Source organism: Schistocerca cancellata, chromosome 4 (genome assembly GCF_023864275.1).
Source record: "Schistocerca cancellata isolate TAMUIC-IGC-003103 chromosome 4, iqSchCanc2.1, whole genome shotgun sequence".
Taxonomy (NCBI): Eukaryota; Metazoa; Arthropoda; class Insecta; order Orthoptera; family Acrididae; genus Schistocerca; species Schistocerca cancellata.
Window position 1 is genome coordinate 602,355,349 of NC_064629.1, and position 22,195 is coordinate 602,377,543.

General features: G+C 38.3%; 1 protein-coding gene across 1 annotated transcript in view; it reads right to left on the bottom strand.

The window, feature by feature from the left end:
- LOC126184344 (trithorax group protein osa-like) overlaps positions 1–12,268 on the bottom strand; it is a 395,921-nt gene extending 383,653 nt beyond the window's left edge. Inside the window, 1 exon segment of the mRNA XM_049926723.1 lies at positions 11,126–12,268. Within this exon segment, the coding sequence (XP_049782680.1) occupies positions 11,126–12,046 (921 nt within the window). The 5' untranslated portion in view covers positions 12,047–12,268.
- Positions 12,269–22,195: the final 9,927 nt, after the last annotated feature.

Genomic DNA, 22,195 nt, shown 5'->3' on the forward strand with positions numbered 1-22,195 from the left:
GAGAGTGCTGAATGCCTCCACTTTTACTGTTTGGATGGATCTTCACTCCACTAACTCGACAGCGACAGAAAATTGTGGGTGCTCACTAAGCAGCAAGAAGATAAAATAAAGTTAATCTCCCTTTCGTTTCCACTGCACTTTGCAATAAAGCACAATGGACATACCACATTCATGCCTGTCTGGTGAAAGACACTAACATACCACAATCCCATGTCTTCTGAAAAAGAGGAGAGCTGTGCAAATTCTAATAATGTGTTTTTACTGTCACTTAACTGTTACCACAAATGATATGATACGATTCTTTTACTTAACAGTTGACATTGCAGTCTCTTGTCAGGAGCTAGCCCGGAAAATATTATTAGTGACAGGCAACCACCTGAACTAACAAGCTTGCTCACAGTGAAATATGTTCAGGGGCAGTGCCCAAATACTTGCCACCAGCCACACAACTGTTACCCTGTCAATGCAGTCCATATGGTGATGAAATGAGCAATACCCCTCAACCCACGAGGCAGCACACAGTATGCTATGGGAAACAAACTACCTAAACAATTAAATGTTATTTATGTGGCATAGTAACTCCCAAGCTATCAAATATTGTTCACTTCTTCAAGGGATTATCTGCATATCTGATGTTATCGTAGATACAATCTGTTAAACACTCAGTCTCACTGCAAAATTACGTGGATTTTATGGATTTAATCACATAATCATTCACATAAAGCTGCCACTTAATACAAAGGCGAACATACATTACCTGATATTGGCACTAACACTGTTTGAAGTAAATGCCGTGTAATTCCAAATGTCTACCACTGCATGTTGATTCATTATTATTCTCATTTTCAGTGGAAAGTCTGCAGGCTGTTTATTGCTGGTCGTAGCAGTGACAAATGCTTTGTGCTTTGTGTCTCTGAGTGACTCACTTAATCGTAAATGTTCATGCAAAAATGACAGATGAATGCACCAGTAAAAAACTTTCATATGGGGTAGTTTGAGAACCCACCCTGAACTTACAGCTACAATAATTATGAAAGCATTACCAAACGCAATTTGTCATCCATCAAGTGTAGTCAGTGCAAGATGTTCAACATATTCAAGTGGTCTGTATGCTGGACTATTAGCCTTTAAAACCACGAGGAAGCTAGTAACCAATTGAAACATTCCTGACAGAGAAATTGTGCTTATGACCTAAGTATTTTAATCTCATAAGAAATTGGCATATCTCTCTCTCTGTCTCATGTGTGGGGAGGGAGGGGGGAGGAGGGGGGGCGGGTGCACAACCATCTGTTGTGTTGTATGTTTTACGATGAATTAAAGAGATCTAAATTATCGTTTGATGGTGGAAACACTACTTTACTGGCTAAATTTTCCATCAGACATATGGCAACTGGTTTATTGGGGTGAGAGCACACCATTCCTTCTGTATTGTGCTAATTTATACACCACAGTAATGAAACATTGGATTTTCGAAAAACAGCATTTTCATAGTGTGACATAGTCTAGTTACTATTCCTTATTTTAATATTAGGTTTTAATACCTCACTGTCACAGTAATAACTCTAGTCAAAGCAGTGGTCTAGAGGGCACTGAATCACCTGTGTCCTTACTGATGGAACCACCCCAGCATTTGACTTAAGTGATAAACAGATACCTGCATATGGATGTCTGAGCAGGGTACTTCAATGTGCTTCACTGAAATAACAGTCCACTATGTAAAACACTTCTTGGTCTGACTTAGTGTGCACTATTTTTCACCACCCTAGAGTGACAACTTCTTAATATTATGAAACCAATGTTTCCTCACTTCAACTTGACATTACCCTTGAATATTAAGCTCTATAATTCTTCAAGAACATGAGCATCTCATGGCCTGCATGTATGTGAAGCTGCTTGGAGAAACTTACATTAGGGTGAAGTGAAATGTGGGCAGAAAGGAAGAGGTGAAAGTATGACAGAACTTCATTGGAGTAGCAACATGCAAAGTGACAGGAGAGGTATCAAGCATAAGCTGGCTGTTCTCTGTGAGATCTCTCTATTTACCTGAAACAGTTAAGACATATTCTGGGACAATAACAACAACATCATTAAATTTAGTCTTCTCATCATCCTTGAAACTGAAACTGAACCAGTGCTAATGTCACTATACAGAACATTGGTACTGAAACATGTCTGGGCAAATAAAAAAGAAAAACATTGTGTTTTACATAAGGGAGAGCATAAAAGAAACTCGAATTTTTGTTCTGTTATTCTTGCTGCTGACTGCAAATTAATATCAAAACAACATACAATAGTAAGGTGGACAACTAGCATCAATAAAGGCTTAACAATGGGTTGAGATACAAATTGAACAAAAACTAGCTAACAGGATACCCAGATTACACACTTACCCCACACACACACTCAGATGACATTGGTGTAGTCATGAAGTTTCATTGGTATTTTTCGTGAGAGGCACTACATTCAGAAGATCTGGATTATCAATCAACACCACCGTCAGCCAGTTTGCAGTCTAATGATACATGAGAGCAGTTTCCTATGTGGTACAATTGCTACATACACCATACTGCATAGTGGAGTTGCCATCCCACATAGTATTGCATGGGTAGCTTTACCATTAGGAATTTTCAGGCACAGGAAATAATACTACTGTTATAATTCCTAAAACTAGTTGTGGGTTGCAACTCACCACAAACTAATGTACAGATACCGTACGGTATTCAATAAGATACAAAGGAAGGGCACAACATTCCCATGTGAAAGATCAAATGTGCTATCAGTCCATAAAAACTAAACAAACTTTCAGAGTAACATATCTGACTACCACTGATAGACCATTCACTAGCTGTATTACTTAAATTGCTGAAACAACCCTTAAGAGTGATAAATTTATTACTTAGTATCTTGTTTAACATAAATTTTATTACATGGAGTTAATTCAATATAACTGGCAAAAAACAGCAGTGGAAGCATTCATGTTGTAACTCACATGAGTAGTGCATCAAAATGCTACATGTACAACAGGAAGTATGCTACCCTCATGACAAAGATGACTTGGCGTGGTAAAGAGAACCAGAGGATTAAAACAATATATGTTTGTGGGTATACTATGCATAATAACCACAGTCCAGGCAACTCATGAAAACTGGGACATAGCAGGGGTAAAGCCACATAAATCCCAGTTCAAATTATCCCATACACGCTCACTTATTTTTCAAGGACAGTTGACCTAAAGCATGGGTAAAAGTCCTCATGAAGCAATCTGAGACTCCACAGGCATAGTGAGATACTGTATTTTTGGTCAGTGAAGAACATATCTGTAGAATGCTCCCCAATTCATCATACGTAAACACCTCTGATACGAGGACTTTGTTTCCCTCAGGTGTGTATCTATCTAGCTCACGGGTTAAATCAATTCATGAATTTTTCAATTCACATTTCCTCTACTATTATAGTGTGATGAAGTAACTTCCAACTGCTAACCAAAGAGCAAGTGGATTATTGTCGACAGCACGTGGTGTCTGCACTACATCGATGCAACTCACACTCGACAAAACATTATAATGTTTACCGATGACATGGCAACAGGGCACACAACAGCTCTGCCATTGATGACACAGAAAGGGAAGCTGATTTCTCAGACTCTCTCCTCCTCATCTAATAGCTAAACATCAAGAGTTGAAGGCTATTTTAATCACATCAACATAAGCTCCAACACATTAGGGGGCAGATTCCATTGTACCTGCTGTGTCAAATTCTGATAGCAGTATTTCTATACTGACACTAATTTTTGTGACACGTGGTTTGCAGAGTTACTCATGTGGGTGGGTAACTTCTGTAGTCCACAGCGAGAGACTTTCCAGGTAGTGTTGATACACATGTGTTGTTGTTCTCCAAATCTAATTGGCTATGATTCACTGCTCTTTCATTGACTGTCACAGTCCTAGCTAACAGTCCCAGTAATGTAAATATCATTTACGATGGCAGCTGAACCTAGCAGTACCTTTTTTACTGTAACTGATGTACCAACGACAGACTTTTGGCATAACCACTCTTAAATGTTGCACAGGGTTTAGGTGCCCCCTCAGAAAATGCAATGACAACACACCTGCCTTGTGTATTTTGTCTTTCATTCCTACTGACATCATCTACAATCTAAAAGTCTAAAAATATGACATATACATCAGTACTGTATTTTAAATGACCAGAGCCATCTTTCTCTTTCCTACATTTGGAATTCACATGGCCATTGCTAAACCTAATCTCACCTTATTAAAAATTACTTGAACATGAATAATAATTCACAACATATGCTTAGTAAAAGTTTGTAAAGTAACAAGTAGTTGGTGTATCATATTAGAGAAGTGTTACATTAACTAAAACAGGGTGGTTTTGTAAACACAAATAAAACCCTTTTCATGCTACCATCGAACTGTTATGCTAATTTTCAGTTTAAACTTCTACAATTACAACCTTCTGCCACTGGATTTCAATGAAGTGATGGACAAATTAATGGCTTAATCGAAAACAGTTCTTCCTTTGAGAGGGAAAAACAAGACAAGACACAGCACAAAGTTGGTATCAAGTTACTCCACCTCTAAGTCAAATTCTATTATACACTAAAACACACAGAAAATTCTATTCTCAGAATGTGAATTTTAAATATACTGAGGAGATAAAAGTTGTGGGGTACCTCATAATGTCACGTCGGACCTCCTTTTGCCCGTCATAGAGCAGAAACTTAAAGCGGCATGGTCTCAACAAGACATTAGAAGTCCACTGCAGAAATATAGAGCCACACTGCCCCTATGGCCATCTGCAATCGCAGACGTGCTGTCGGTGCAGAATTTTGTGCACAAGCTGATCTCTCAATTATGACCTAGGAATTTTGATGGGATTTGTGCTGTGTGATCGGGATGGCCAAATCATTTGCCCGAATTATCCAGAATGTTCTTCAAACCAATAGCAAACAGCTGTGGCTCGGTGACATGATGCATTGTCATCGTTGTTTGGGAACATGAAATCAACGAGTGGCTGCAAATGGTATCCAAGTAGCTGAGCATAACGAGGACCCAGTCTATTCCATGTAAACACAGCCCAAACCATTACAGAGCCACAACCAGCTTGTACAGTGCCTTGTTGACAACCTGGATCCATGGTTTTGTAGAGTCAGGGTCACACTCAAACTGTAATGTTAGCTCTTACCAACAGCAATTGAGACTCATCTACTAGGCCACAGTTTTTCAGTCGTCTAGGGTACAACTGACATGGTCATGAGCCCAGGAGAGGCGCTCCATGGGATATCATGCTGTTAGCAAAGGCACTCACTTTAGTGTCTTCTGCCATAGCCCATTAATGCCAAATTTCACCACACTGTCCAAATGGATATGTTCGTCGTACAGCCCACACTGATTTCTGTGGTTCTTTCTTGCAGTGTTGCTTGGCTTTTAGCACTGACAACTCTACACAAACACTGCTGTTCTTGGTTGTTTTGAGAAGGCCACTGGCCACTGCATTTTCTGTGGTGAGAGAAAATGACTGAAATTTGGTATTCTTCACACACTCCTGACACTGTGGATCTTGGAATATTGAATTGCCGGGTCGACCGAAGAGTCTGATCCCACCCGTGACGTAAGGCTGTTGGGGTGTGCGACGTCGCGACAGCGGGGAATTTAGTTTGTGAGAGTGGCGTGTTTGTAGGTGTCGTTTTGATGTGATCGGTGGTGCTCTCTGGTGGTGTGTTAGGTAATGTTTTTGGTTTAGTTTGCGAGTGTGGCGTCGTGTGTGAATTTTGGTAAATTGCTTTTTTTATGTCTTTGGTAGATATGGATATGACTGACAGGGTCAACAGTTTTCGGTTGTCGGCTACTATGGGGGACAGTGCGTTGTCTCTATTAAAATTTCTTCAACTAGGCCTATTCGGATTTTTTGATGAAGTCATGAAGTGTTCAGTATGTCGTGAAGAAATGAGGCTTACTTAAAGTTCCGGCGTCTCGAACCAGGGACGGCTGTATGTGGAGATGTCGTAAGGATAACAGGTCAGGGGAAGTGTTCGATCCTAATGTGCGGCTGTGAATGTTGGTATTGGTATCGGGAGATGTTTTTGAGCTATATAGGTCAAGGGAAATTTTAGGTCCTAATTTATGGGATCGGGAGCTACTGTTGAGCTATATCGGTCAAGGGAAGTGTTTGATCCCAATTTATGAGATCGGGAGCTGCTGCTGAGCTATATATTTTGTGGAACATGTGTGTGTTTGTTTTTTGACGTATTTTCGTCCTCATATTGTGTATGTAACAACTTTATATGCACAATATTGGAATCATGGTTTATTGTCGTTTCCGCCATATTTGTGACGTCATGGGTCAAAGCAGACGGGCGGGATCGGATGCTTCCGTATTTCCGAATTGCCTTATAATTCCCGAAATGAAATGCCCCATAAATCTAGCTGCAACTACTACTCTACGTTCAATGTCTGTTAACTTCTGTCGTGCGACCACAATCACAGCAGAAACTTTTTCACATGAATCACCTGAGTACAAATGACGGCTCTGCCAAAGCACTGCCCTTTTATACCTCATGTGCACTATACTACCGCCATCTGTATATGTGCATATCACCGTCCCACGACTTGTCACCTCAGTGCGTAACTCACTTTTTCTTGTCTGCAATCAAAATTTGCGACAGTGATGTGAAAAACATACCATTCAAATCTGTCTAACAGTTGGACAGGATGTGCTTCAACTATTGTTTGCATCACATTAAAAGGCAATATATATATCTCACATCCAAAACACTCACCTATACTGTACAAGAATGGTTAGCATAGTGGCAGCTTGCAATTGAACACAACAAAATAAACATGACTACCTTTTCTGAATTTTCATTAACAATAATTGAAAAAAAAAACCATCAGTTCAAAAATGGTATGTGAACACTTTTGTAGGAATAAGACATAATTCGTAGCCAACAAGCCACCACATGATGCGTGGAGGATGACAGCTTATATCATTTTTAGGGATGGGTTGAACCTGGCAATACCTGATGTTTCTTTAAACCGTGATGAAATGATGTTATGTGCAATGACATACGTAAACAGAGATACAACAGAACAGTGGCAATATTTATCTTGCTTGTATATTATTTTTCTGATATGTTTGTTAGTTAGAGGTATAGTTTACGTTGGAGGGTGGCAGTTTGGTAGTGAGTCATCTAAGCCAACACATATTAATACAAAACCTTTGCTGAACTGACTTAATGATTTGTACTGTAAGCCAAAGTCTAGTTTAAGCTGAAACATGACAGTTTGGTTGCGAGTCAGACAAGCCGTCATAGGTAATGTCATGCGAATAGCTATAGTTCTTATAATGATGTACATTTTATGCATATTGTACTTCAATGAATTACCAATAATGTCAGGATCAAAGCAAATGGTGTGGTATCGGAATATTCAATTTTTCTTCTTATTAGATGCCCTTCCATTTTAGCTTATTCAGAGTTTTTGTGTAGTAAAATGTACTACCAGTCTCCTTCACTTTGTACTCGTAATTTTACTGCTGTGGCCACTGTGCTTGAATAATGTATCCTTAGATTGAAGTGTGATGGCACTTTCCGTTTTACATTTATACTCTGCAAACCAGCTTACACCATGTGGCGGAGGGATATTTTAAAACCAGCCCTCCATATAATGTTGAACCATTCCTGGAATTCACTGACTACCTCTGGAAAGCTCTCTTGTCAATAAAAGTCTCATAAAAATGAAAAGCCTATTTTTTAAAATTATTTATTTATTTATTTATCTTATTTTTGCAGTTTCTGTAGTTGTATGAAAATAACATGGTTTCCACGAATATGAGAAATCTATAAGACAGATTACACATGCTTCTTGGTCCCCTATCTTACATCATACAGAATCCATACATTCTCAGAATCTATCCAGTGATTTAGAATCTGGCTCTCCTTTCCCCACTACACAGTTCAGTGGTTATCCCAGCTTCAGTTGTTTTGAATGGTCAAATAAGGTGGTATTTGAATGACACTGATTAATAATTTGTCACTGCAGTTGCACTCAATGTAGTCAAATTGCATTTGCTTATGTGGATGGTCACCTATCATTCACTGTGCCGAGAACTAATTTTGTGACAAATATCCTGAACATAACAACTGTTCACGAAATGGACCACTTCTTTATAAATAGCCTCACTTACAAATGGCACTCACACCTTCACAAATCTCTCAAACATGTTTAATGTTGCTTTCTGTAGTCTAAAAATTATAATTATAAAACAATTGGCAGTAAGTGACAAGAACCTGTTTTAAGAACCTAAATGCAAGAACCCCATACAAGTATACCTACACTAACTTTGTGTTTGAGGAGGAGGAAATTATAGGAAAAGAATTGAAAGTACACTTATCTACAACTATTGCTGACACCTAACATGTAGGGCTCTGAATGACATATGTAAGTCAATATTAAGCGACCTGTAACTATCTATGAAATGAGTAATGTGTCAGTAAACATAACTTACAGTTGATGCTGAAAGCCTTAATGGCATTTTTATAAGTCCAAATAGTAAACACAAATTTTGTCACAACAAGAACATCTGATTGTAATTATATAACAAGGTATTGTACAGATTTTCAAGTTAAATTTTTTTTTCATGTCTCACTGTCCTGATTTTCATGCAGTAAAATACACTATGTAACACCAAAGTGTGATTACATTCAGTATTTAAAACAAAAAAGTAAAATAAGGAATAAAGATGTTTCCCCTGTCCAAATAAGTCATGATGGCTCAGTAAACAAACCTTAAGGAGAGGCGAGATAAGTGGTCCATTTAACGTATTCCACTTTTGGAATATTTGTGATGTCATTTTTTCAAGTTCCCAATAGCACTTGTACTTGAAAGTTATAACATCACAAATATTGATTTGCTGTAATTAAAAAAAAAAAAACTAACTGTCCAGCCTACTGGACCAACAGAACAGACAGTTATATAAACACAAAGGATTAACTGAAGTGCATAATACCATTACGCCAACTCATAGCCAGTCAGTTACCGTTCAGGCTACTCACACATCAGTCCTGCTAACATTTTACTCAGCTGTGATGAAATAAACAGAAATTACTTATTTTCTTATCATTATATTGATCAGGAGGGTCAAGCAATTTAATGCAGTTGAAATTATTAACAGTAGTTGATCATTTCTGATGAAGAAACATTTTGTACCGAAAAGGACCACAAAAAACTGAGGGAGGGGGAGGGAAGGCAGGGAGAAACCTTGTTGTTATGATTAGATGTGACATATTAATTTTCTTCAAAGGCAATCATTTCGGAAAAAACACGATTCATATCTGCGGCAACAAATGAAATTTATATTTACTATTAGACAGCTCTCTGTATGAACTTTCATTCTCTGTACATGTAGAGGAAGTGATAATTTAGTCCCTAGATGGCAATTTACTCAAAACATTCATTGTTTTGTTATTAAATATTAAATTTTGTTGAATAAATATCTACTACATAGCGGCAATGTATACTTCCAGAAATTTAAGGATTATGTTTGTCATATGATTACTAAACTACATAGCCTCATTTCAACAAAGAAATAAAACTGACAACAAGCTGTGTGAATGCACAATTCTCATTAGTATGTATGTCGTTGGTGTTTTGGTACTGTGCCAATGTGTGTAATCCATGTGTTATGACCTAATGTTATGGAAATTTTAAAAGTCCAGTGAATAAATAAATTATTGTAAGAAATATTCATAATAATTTAAAATAATCTGGGAACACTTTTTGTGATATGCATGAAAACACACAAAAAGTAGTCTGTATACAAATGAATTCATGACCTTTGTTTACATTAAACACACACTTCATTTTTTAATATCATATTATGGGAAAGCTGAATTTAATATCACCTACCCAGAGCAACTACGGAAATTTACTGTATATGCAATTACTCACACACAAAATAATTATATTAGGAAACATTTACAATAAGCTGATGAAACTAGGATCAGTAACCAAATTCCCTATAGACAAAAAATGCGATTGTAAAAGAACACCATGCTAACAGCAAATGGGGTTGTGTCAACTAAACAAATATCTGAACTTTTGTAGTGTATATCATAAACAAAGGGAGAAAGATGGTAAAGGAAATAAATACACCCAAATGACGTAATTAAACAGTATACGAGCAATCTGCATATTGTTCACCTCCAATGTAAACAAATTTGCCTCTGCATGCTGGAAGTGATGCAGCTAAGTCTGTATAAGCTACTCTGTTACATGAAGAAAACAAACAGTAGCAGCTGCCCACTGTGTGCAACACTGAATACACCCACCATGAACAATGAATGTTGTAAATAAGTAACTTCAAATCTAGATGGGAAAGTGTGTAAACACATCATTACATCACTGTTTCAAGATCACTGATAATAAACCAATTGGTATTTTATTACTCAGTTTCAGAGAAACATGAATGGTACACTGGATGAATATACAGTTAAAGGCAGAAAATCAGCACAACTGATACCAGTATGTGATTTTTTATGTTAACATTTTTCATACTGACAGTTTCTGACCCTTGGGAAATAAATACCACTGTGAAAATTCTTCAAAATTTCACTCTTATAATTTGTATTAGGGAACTGAAGCTGACCTCTCTTCTCATCACCACCGTCTCCAAGAATATGAACTCAAATAATGCTGACACCACACTGTAAACTGAATAACATTATTTATAACAGAACTCTCAATAGCTAACAGGAAGACGTGATATTTAAGTAAATAGATAAGTAACATCTTATGTGTTTTATGATTTCTGAAATCAAAACAAAACCTTCTAACAAAACAAACAAAACAATGTCAACAACAATGTTTTGAATCCATTAAAACAGTTTAACTTTCAGCAGAAAAGTTATTGTCAGCTTAAAAAGTCTAAATGTTTAGAATATTACTTTTACTATAAGATGGAACATAAATATTCACTTGGAAACAGTAAAAGTAGGGAAATTTTTTACACACTGCTGCATGCTTGGTGAAAGTGCAGATAAACAAAACAAATGATTTAAAAAATAAAAAAGTTGTTCAAACACCAGCAAAGCATTAAAAGAACTTACAGTTATCACTGGAGGTATGGGAGTTGCTGACTGCTGAGGGTGTGGGCTGTACGATGCTGCTGGCCGACTAGGAGACCATGATGAGGCTGGTGTTGCTGGCTGATTGTATGGCACGTTGACAGCTCCGTGTTCATTTGATTTTGACATTCGATAATCGCCAAAACTGTTCTGATACCGATGCACTGGGTTAGACGACTGCAGCAGCTGATTTAACGTAGGTGTTGGTCCAGTAGGCTGAGATATGCCTTGTCCTGACTGGTACCTCTGTTGATGCTGCTGTTGTTGCTGGTAACTGCCACTGTGTCCAGTCATTATGGGTCCAACACTTGCAGGTCGTGACGGATGCATTAGTCCAGTCTGCATTAGCTTGGAACCTTGATAACTTTGCCTTATTTGAGTGTTAAACTGACTAAATGGGTTTTGTTGTAAACTACTAGTATCACTACTGTTTTGCACCGTATTACTTGCACCATGCTGATCAGGGTGGTAATTACCTCTTGCACTAAAACCTAAACCAAAACTCTGCAAATTCTGGCTGTTGTTGTCTGAACCTTTGCCATACGTCGGATCACTAATCACACACTGTTCTGCACTCGATGCGAAAGACTTACTGTCAGTATTAACTTTGTTATTATCTACAGACGATACGCCTGAATTTTGTTCACCATTACCAGAACTGTTGTGAATAGGAGGTCCTGTACCTGACTCCTGTCGATATTGACTCATCTCAACGGCGAGACTGTTTTGACCGGATGCTTTTGTTTTCGTACTCACTAAGCTATCAGTTCCAGTTATTCCGCGTCCACCATTCTTCTCTGTACCATTTTGGAGCACACTGTTACTTAAATCTGGAGGTTGATCATTTTGCACTTGCTCACGTTTTACTTCATTTTGTTGGCTTCCAGCTTGCGTTGCAGCCATGTTAGGCAAAACCTTCCTTGCTGCCAACACCCCGCCACTGCAAACACATACAGCTACCGCTTACGTTATCCCGAAACTGGTTGAAAGCCAATCCAAACTGAACCAAAGTCGTTCCATTCCTACGTTAGGCAGTGTAGCTTCAAGAATTGTTTACGTTTCACTGCAAATAGCCGTATATAAATCAGAACGCGTATATCGTTCACCATTATTTCGCATATCCACTGCAATAGCGCGAAAGGAGGTTATGAGAAAAAAGTGTATATATCCCTCCGCAACAATAACAACAAAAATTACAGGACGTTTTCGTTGCTGTACAAGGATTAAAATATTATCATGTTCCTATTTGATAGTAAATGATTACTCCGAAACCTTTTGTGAGTCTTTTAATGTTATCGGTTCTAATATGATGGTAGTATATGTGGGGACTACTTTTTGAAATTACAACGAGCACACGCGAGCTTGAAGTCAGTTTGTTGTATACTACGATTGGCAATAGCTTCCAGCAAAATAATTGTGGTTGTTTGAGCATCGTGAAAATGCTAAACTTACAACTGAAGTTCTCCTGCTTTAAAATGTTATCACAATCGAGAAATCAGTTCAGTTCCAAACGAATTTCCGTGTGAATTGCATGCAACACGAATAACAAAAAATTTTGACATATGATGTGTAGTGATTATATTCGATAGATAAAAAATTAATAACTATTCCAAAGTTATCGTTTCGGTGTAAGTAATACTAATAACAAGGAAGATCAAGCCTTCATCCAATGTACGTATTTCATAAATTCTGAACTAATGTTATGTAAACATTTCTTTTCTTGGAGCTTGGTAGTTTATCTGCAGTATCGTAATACAGTGTAAAGACCCGCAAAGAAAGTGGGGGTGGCAGAAAAACATGAGTAAGCCTATCTCAGCTCGAACATGTTAAGAGCCAATGTTAATTCTTCGCCTCCTAGTTGTATGTGCCAGATTAAATAACAATGTTGTTATTTACACAAAAATTACAGCACGTAAAGCTTTGCTTCCGGTAGCTACCGAGTACGTCGCAACGAGATTACTCGCACATTACTGAGCTAATAATGAGCATGAATGGTTTCAGATTTTTCTTGCTTCTAAAGAACATAAATTTTGTTTTTATGCCCAACAGGCTGTTCCATTCTACAATGGGAAATATTACAAGCGGCGATGCTGGAATCTTTTCAACTCGAGTTGTAAATACAAGAAAAAAGAAGAACCATATCTATTCCCATAAAAGATATTCATCGGATTGGGCCAATGTCAAGGGTATTGAGATTAACTTCATAACTAGCTCATCTAGCTACGCACAAAGGGGAACTGGTTGTTAACGCTAGACGCTAGCAGCGATATTTACGGGTTATTAAGGCAGAGATATAAAACGAAGTCGAATGGAAGAAAGAACTACAAGAATTTTGGTAGATTGTTGCACTTCCCTGTGCGAAGTCTGCAATATCTAAGGAATAAGAAAATACTTCCAAACGAAGTTAGGAATATATAATATATATTAAATTGCCACTCACTTGTTCTCGGTTCTGAAACACCATGATTTGTAACGTGGTACATAACTGCGACCTCTCACTATGTTGTAGAACGAATCAGTATTTACAATGTCGTACCTCTGCAGCCTCTCAGTGAGAAATATGGCAACACTTTGATTATTTACATTATTGTCTTCAACTACTTTTTTTACATGTGATACAGAGATTTATGCATAACTATGTAAAATATTGCGTCCTCTGAATCTCATCCATCTCAAAAACGAGAATTCTCCGACCTGCCCCTAAACAACCAAGAACTCTCCAATGCGAGCTCCGTTACGTTTCTTGGTACATGCCTTAAGGAAAATCTTAAATGGAATATTCATGTCAGTTACATCCCAAACACGCTGTCAACTGTGTGCTATATTCTAACGGCACTCAGCAAATCATTCACCAAATTTGTCCTTACACAAGTATATTATTCTTACTTTCACTCCATACCACAGTATGGTACCATATTCTGGGGGAACTCACCCTGCAGCAGAGATAGCTTTAAAATGCAAAAAAGAGGCAATGAGTATAATATGCAATCTGAGATGTAATGAATCATGTGGAAATTTCACATTATGACACTGCCATCTGTTTACATTTATAATTTTATATCATTTGTTAAAACCTGCCTGTCAAGCGAAGACAGCCGATTAAGATTAAATGAACACATTCACAGCTATGACAGAACACAGCAGTCTGACCTACACAGGATTCAGTCCAGAAAAACTTGTTTCCAAAAAAAGTGTCCTACATGTTGGGATACAGATGTATAGTAACTTACCAACTGAAATTTAAAAAAATGAAATACCAAGAGTTTTCACATACATATTTTTTTTTAACTTTAGGAGCAACACTTTTACGCAGTACATGACTTTTTTAAAAAAAGTTAATAAATGTTAAAAAATTTCTTACTAACTGATCATTAAGCCTGATTATAGTGCATGTTTCCTTCAAGTATGAACAAGTGAAAGTACAATATGATGCCTATTATCTTCTTGTAATGATGCACAAACTTTCATGAAACAATTAAAACTGTAACAATAAAATTGTACAACTTATTTATAAAAATTACTTGCTAAATATCATATGCACAAATTGTGCAATATTATGATTATTTAGATCAATAAAATTCAATACAATACAAATTCCTGTATAGAGTAGATGGAGTTGTCAGGCAGATCTATTGTCAGTTTATGTTTGAAATTAATTTTACCATCAATTTAGATTCTGTACATCATGGAGTAACTGGTCAAAGATTTTCATGGCTGAATACCTCACTGTCTTGCTGTGACAGGCTAAGGCTGCGTGACAGTGTAAATATTTTCTCGATCTAGAATTATATTCATGAATGTTACTATTGTTTTCAAACTGTGATTGTTACCAAAAGAATTTACAAGGGAATAAATGTACTTTGGAGCTGTTGTCAGTCAACCAACAGTTTACAGGGCTATCTACAGGAGGTTCTATCTCACAATATGATGCCATATGACATTACTGAATTAAGATAGCAAAAGGAAGACAGTTTCTTGAAGATTTCATCCAAACAATCTAATACAATTTGTAACGCAAATGTGCAAATCTTAAGTGTTTAAGATTTATTATATGAGACTTTCAGTTCGGATTCTTATCAATGCTCGCGAATTTTGAATATTCTGTTTCATTTATTGATTTATCCTCATGCATTATTTGTAATGCAAAAAAAGCCCAGGTTTTAACATCCTGTCACCATCGAGGACCATGGAGAAGGAGTACAAGTATGAATTGGGGAAGGAAATCGGGCATGCCCTTTCACAGGAACCAACTCAGCTTTGGGCTTAAGCTACTTGCAGAAACCACAAAAATGTTATTACAGATGGTTTTATGGGTATTTGAAATGCCTTCCTCCGTAATACGAGTCCAGTGTCTTAGCATTCTAATGTAGTAGTCAGACCTTGTGCAGTGAAGAATTCCATATATCTATGTTTAGTGACAGTCCATTTTTCAGGGAATCTGCAACTGAGTTTCTAGAAAATGTTATTTACATTTTCAAGTGATAGAGTTTATCCATTATGCTTTATTCTAATACTTACATCATCAGCAAAGAGAAAATCTCTGCTTTGTAGATGTATGATGGTAGTGGTGATCCATATGCAATACTTGCAGTGATTTCTCACCTTTCGAAATACGCTGTTTTGTTGTCTAAACTCGTTGATTTTCATAATCTAACACTCTGCATTCTTTGAAGCAGATACATAAAATCAAAACCAGCTACCTTACCAGTAACATCTCTGATTTCGTAATATTTGAGGTTCTATAGGAGAAAACTGCTATTGTACTTTTGAAAATTTGTGCAAACCCAGTTGGTAATATTTACGTCGTTTAAATTTTGTATAATTTCATTCATAAATTGAAAAATAGGATATTCTGCAGAGATACCCTTCTGAAATCCAAAACTGAGACTGACTATCTTATTTTGAGAGATATGGTTCTTGCCTATATATTTTTCTCGGGAATCTTCAAGAAGGAGATAAATAGTGAGGCTGGTTAGTAACTGTTATTGTCTGTTTTACTACCTTTTTTGTAAAGGTGCCTGACATTATTGTATTTCAGTCTGTCTGGAAATATACCCAGTGATAGTGATGCATTACATGTAAAACTGTATATGTTGTATATATGTGAGGAACAAGATTGTAGTAGTCTGCTTGTGATATTCCCAACTCTGCGATAGTTTACTTTATTTAAGAGGCAATTAATTGAATTTTTAATTTATTTAGCAGAGCATTAAGTAATTGTGATCTGGCTGGGATTCTTAAATACACTCCTGGAAATGGAAAAAAGAACACATTGACACCGGTGTGTCAGACCCACCATACTTGCTCCGGACACTGCGAGAGGGCTGTACAAGCAATGATCACACGCACGGCACAGCGGACACACCAGGAACCGCGGTGTTGGCCGTCGAATGGCGCTAGCTGCGCAGCGTTTGTGCACCGCCGCCGTCAGTGTCAGCTAGTTTGCCGTGGCATACGGAGCTCCATCGCAGTCTTTAACACTGGTAGCATGCCGCGACAGCGTGTACGTGAACCGTATGAGCAGTTGACGGACTTTGAGCGAGGGCGTATAGTGGGCATGCGGCAGGCCGGGTGGACGTACCGCCGAATTGCTCAACACGTGGGGCGTGAGGTCTCCACAGTACAACGATGTTGTCGCCAGTGGTCGGCGGAAGGTGCACGTGCCCGTCGACCTGGGACCGGACCACAGCGACGCACGGATGCACGCCAAGACCGTAGGATCCTACGCAGTGCCGTAGGGGACCGCACCGCCACTTCCCAGCAAATTAGGGACACTGTAGCTCCTGGGGTATCGGCGAGGACCATTCGCAACCGTCTCCATGAAGCTGGGCTACGGTCCCGCACACCGTTAGGCCGTCTTCCGCTCACGCCCCAACAACGTGCAGCCCGCCTCCAGTGGTGTCGCGACAGGCGTGAATGGAGGGACGAATGGAGACGTGTCGTCTTCAGCGATGAGAGTCGCTTCTGCCTTGGTGCCAATGATGGTCGTATGCGTGTTTGGCGCCGTGCAGGTGAGCGCCACAATCAGGACTGCATACGACCGAGGTACACAGGGCCAACACCCGGCATCATGGTGTGGGGAGCGATCTCCTACACTGGCCGTACACCACTGGTGATCGTCGAGGGGACACTGAATAGTGCACGGTACATCCAAACCGTCATCGAACCCATCGTTCTACCATTCCTAGACCGGCAAGGGAACTTGCTGTTCCAACAGGACAATGCACGTCCGCAAGTATCCCGTGCCACCCAACGTGCTCTAGAAGGTGTAAGTCAACTACCCTGGCCAGCAAGATCTCCGGATCTGTCCCCCATTGAGCATGTTTGGGACTGGATGAAGCGTCGCCTCACGTGGTCTGCACGTCCAGCACGAACGCTGGTCCAACTGAGGCGCCAGGTGGAAATGGCATGGCAAGCCGTTCCACAGGACTACATCCAGCATCTCTACGATCGTCTCCATGGGAGAATAGCAGCCTGCATTGCTGCGAAAGGTGGATATACACTGTACTAGTGCCGACATTGTGCATGCTCTGTTGCCTGTGTCTATGTGCCTGTGGTTCTGTCAGTGTGATCATGTGATGTATCTGACCCAATGAATGTGTCAATAAAGTTTCCCCTTCCTGGGACAATAAATTCACGGTGTTCTTATTTCAATTTCCAGGAGTGTATGTTGGCTATCTGTTGTATAATAACAAGTTCCTCACATTCCTTAACTGATTTTTTTCAGTTATTTTTTAATCTATTATCCATTTGAATTCAATTCTATTATCTGAATTATTGATTTCAGACATTATATAGAAGTTTTTAAATTTTTAGTCACTTTCCTTAGGACACGGTGCAGTGTTCTTGTAATATGTTCAGTCATGCTTCCAAGTCGTCCTAACTATTTCATATAAAATTATTTTCTTACACAAAACTATTTTTTAGTTTTGTAAGAGAATTTTTTTGTTTTTCTTAGGAAAACAACTGTTAGAAAGCGATAAAAATTCGTGTACCAGTACTCTAAATTTTGAAATAATATGTGTCACATCACACACACACTCACCCAGTCACCTTCCCATAAGGTGAAGCTGAAAATATATATTGCCTATTCATTAATTACTCTTAGCTTTCTTCCATGATAAACCTTAAAATTTTGTCATCTGTTCATTAATCACTCTTAATTGTTGTGCATGTGTATAGTTCATTGTATGGCTGTTGCCGAATCAAAATCAGAGAGACCATTCACTACTGGATAAACATTTATATCATTGATTAAGTATTTACCTAAAAATATGTTGTCTGTTAGTGAACTGCTTTCCTGTGTACTTCTTGCACGAAAATTAACATCAGAACTCAGATAATAAGTGTTACATAACATTCACAAGTCGCTTCTTTGGTCCAAATGTTTCAGAAAATTAATATTAAAATCTTCACGGACTATCTTTTTTATTATTTTGTCTGTAAGATGGAATAATAAAGATGCATATTTTGGTAAGAATAATTGGAAACTTCCCAGGGGGGACTATATACTGCAGTGATTATAAATGTCTTTTCCAGTAGATGCAGATAATGCAAGCAGAGGTATTGTGACACAACAGAATGTGTTTATGTGTGAATGAGAGGGTTTGGTTGTGATTGACATTTGAATGGCTCACGCACCATGTCATAGAGGCTGGCCATGGTATGGGCTGGGCCTTTGTGTATGTGTGTGTGTGTGTGTGTGTGTGTGTGTGTTGTGTGTGTGTTGGTTGCTGCACTGGAGTAGGATCTGTCTGCTAACATGTGTTGGCCCAATTTCCACACTGAACACTTTTCGTCAGACTCGGTATTGCATTTCTTTCAAAGTTGGAAATATACAGATGTGATGTCAGGTAAGCCATTGAGTGCACAATCGTATCGTACTGTTGTTTGCGTTTACGATCATACAAAGCAAATGGTTAACTACACAATGAAGGACGAAACGTCATACAAAATAGGGAAGCACCACAGTTCTGCCAGTGTGCAGATATTATTTGTAATCAGAATGCGATTTTCACTCTGCAGCAGAGTGTGCGCTGATATGAAACTTCCTGGCAGATTAAAACTGTGGCTAAGCCATGTCTCCACAATATCCTTTCTTTCAGGAGTGCTATTTCTGCTAGGTTCGCAGGAGAGCTTCTGTAAAGTTTGAAAGGTAGGAGACGAGGTGCCGGCAGAAGTAAAGCTGTGGGGACGGGGTGTGAGTCGTGCTTGAGTAGCTCAGTTGGTAGAGTACATGCTCGGGAAAAGGAAAACGTCCGGAGTTCGAGTCTCGGCCCAGCACACAGTTTTAATCTGCCAGGAAGTTTCATTATTTGTAATAATCATATATAAAAAGATACAGAATCGAGAAGTTTTCTTGTAAGTGCCAGTCATCAAAACTATAATAATTTCTTTACTAATTAATGTACAGTGAAGATTGGAAAATCAGTTTGTAAATTCTGGCAAGGTGCTGGGACTGATGCATTTACACGATTTATAGTATAGTTAATTCACAAGTTAAACAGTTTTAATTGGACTTTAATTGAAAATTGATGTAAAATGTACTGCAAAATAAATACACACCCACCAAGACTGTATGTATTGGAAGAGGTGATAATACACAATTTAAAATCATTAGTGCTTAAGATTTATAATTTGTATTGTATGTTTCTTTTGTTCGTTTATAATTTTGCTAGTTTCGTCCATAACTAATGAACTGTTAAAGATATGTATATTTTGAGAAGAGCAACGAAAAGAGCAGCAAAAATCCCTTAAGGAAGTGGTGCCAAATTATTAGCTGTAATAAAATTTAATGACACAAAGTGAAAGATCTCTATTTGAGCATTGCAACAAGGTTTGCAATTATTAAACTTTAATTATGTACAACTTAATATAATATTTCATTTTAGGTTAGAATTTCAATGTGCCATTAATGGCACAGTCAAATCATCTATAAGTACTCTGTATCGAAAAATGAAATCATGTAAGTCAGGCTGGTGAAACTGCAAACCTCATTATGTAACAGATACAGAAATTTCGTGAAGTGGATGGACCATGGCTGATAAGAGCAAGCGTCATAATGTTGTGGACAGAGTCCAATATAACCTCACAGAACAGGTCCCATGCTGGTTGGAGAGTGTTATGTGTGAGCTAGTTGAAGCAACATCTAGATCAGGCTAAGTGATGATTCCAGGTGTGCGTGACCATATGAAATTGTGTAGTTTGCGTTTTGGACTCTGTTTCTGAAGAATGAAGTTAGACTTCCTGTGAGGGTCTCTGATGACCTTTACCACTTAGAATTTAGTGTTGTTTTTTGGTTTGACTCTAATTAGGTATGAGTTTGTCTGTGATTTATTCTCCTTTAATGATTAGCGTTGAACATAGTTAATGTTTCCTAGCAGTTTTAGCGAGCTTATTTGCCATTATATTGGTTGCTCAAGTCGCTTTTACCCACTTATTGATATAGCTGGTTTCACCATTCTTTAAGCTTATGTGAACATTGACAACAAAGTTTTATTAGTGAAAATTGAAACATTATAGTTACAGGAAATTTTCACCTGGATAATGCATAGTGATTAATTGTCTTACTGGGCAATAGCATCAGTAGCAATTTTATTTCGTTATTTCAGTTACTAATGTTCACAGGATAGGGAAGCTGAATTTATCACCCCAGGGAAGAGAGAATGATAACCGTCATATTTAATTTACAGCTCAACATATTTTTCTCCATAACCTCGCAACGATCATCCTTAAGAAAATCACAGTCATTGCTGAATGTGTGGACAAGAATAAATAACAACACAGAATTACCAATTCATTCAGAAATTTCATTATCAGAACTCCAGCGACTGCAGTCTAGAAAATGATCATGGCGCACTGCAGTCAGCTTGCAGGAGAGTAACTTCAGCTTGCAGGAAGCTAGGAACCATTAATGACAGGAGCATCTTCCATAAAGCATCACCAACTAATCAAACCTCCCTGAGAGCGACCAGCAGTTTTTCGTCCACCCTGACGACGCTGGTGCATACTGAATCAGATCAGAACTGACCGGGTTAAATGTGGAACATTGCTGCACCAATGGGGATGGAAGTCCTCCCCTGAATGTGACTGTGGTGAATAGCAACAAACAGTACATAACATAACATAACATTTGAATTTTTTCTTCAGAGCACTGAAAGGAACAATGGAAGACCCCAAATTGTCTGCAGAAGCTTTTGATTAGATTTCCAACCTGGACATAGAGCTATGAACCAATTACGAAATTCAGAGTGTGTATATCTGTATAGAAATGTACATATTTGTTGTACATAGTTATCTATATTTTCTGTCATCATACGATAAATGCAATAAATAAATTACCGGAAATGGAAAATGTTACACCAGCAACCAGCAGATGACCAGACGATATCAAAATGCCTGTGGGATGTGTCGATTAAAATGTTATCTTTATGCTAGACTGTTTTCAGTACAGAAGAAAGACTTCCTGCAGACAAGGAATGGTATGAGTACATGATGACTGTTGGCTGTGTCTAACATTACTGGAACTTTTCAACTGGAGACTACTACACAACATGCCCAGAGAACCTGCACATCCAGCTTATCGACCTCTTTCAGACTTTGAGGAAGGTCGAATTATTCACATGAGAGAATCATGCCAACAGATCGCACACAGCTGTCCATTGTCCAGCGAGTGCAGAACGAGAAGTAACGAGATGGATTCAGTACAACATTCTACATCTACAGCTACATCAACAAATGATGGGTGTGCTGTAGTTCTCATCCTCACGATCCCCAGGAGTGACACATGGGAGGTTATAGTCTATTACTAGAGTCATCGTTTAAAGATGGTTCTTGAAAATTTGTAAGTAGGCTTTCACGAAATAGTTTAGGTCTGTCCCCATGGATCTGCTAGTTCAATTTCTTCAACATCTCTCTGATAGTCTCCTACATATCAGACAAACCTGTAACCATTTGTGGTGCCCTTTTCTGTTTACATTCAGTATCCTCTGGTAGTCCTATTTGATACTGGTTCTACACACTAGGGCAGCATTATAGGATGGGTCAAATTAG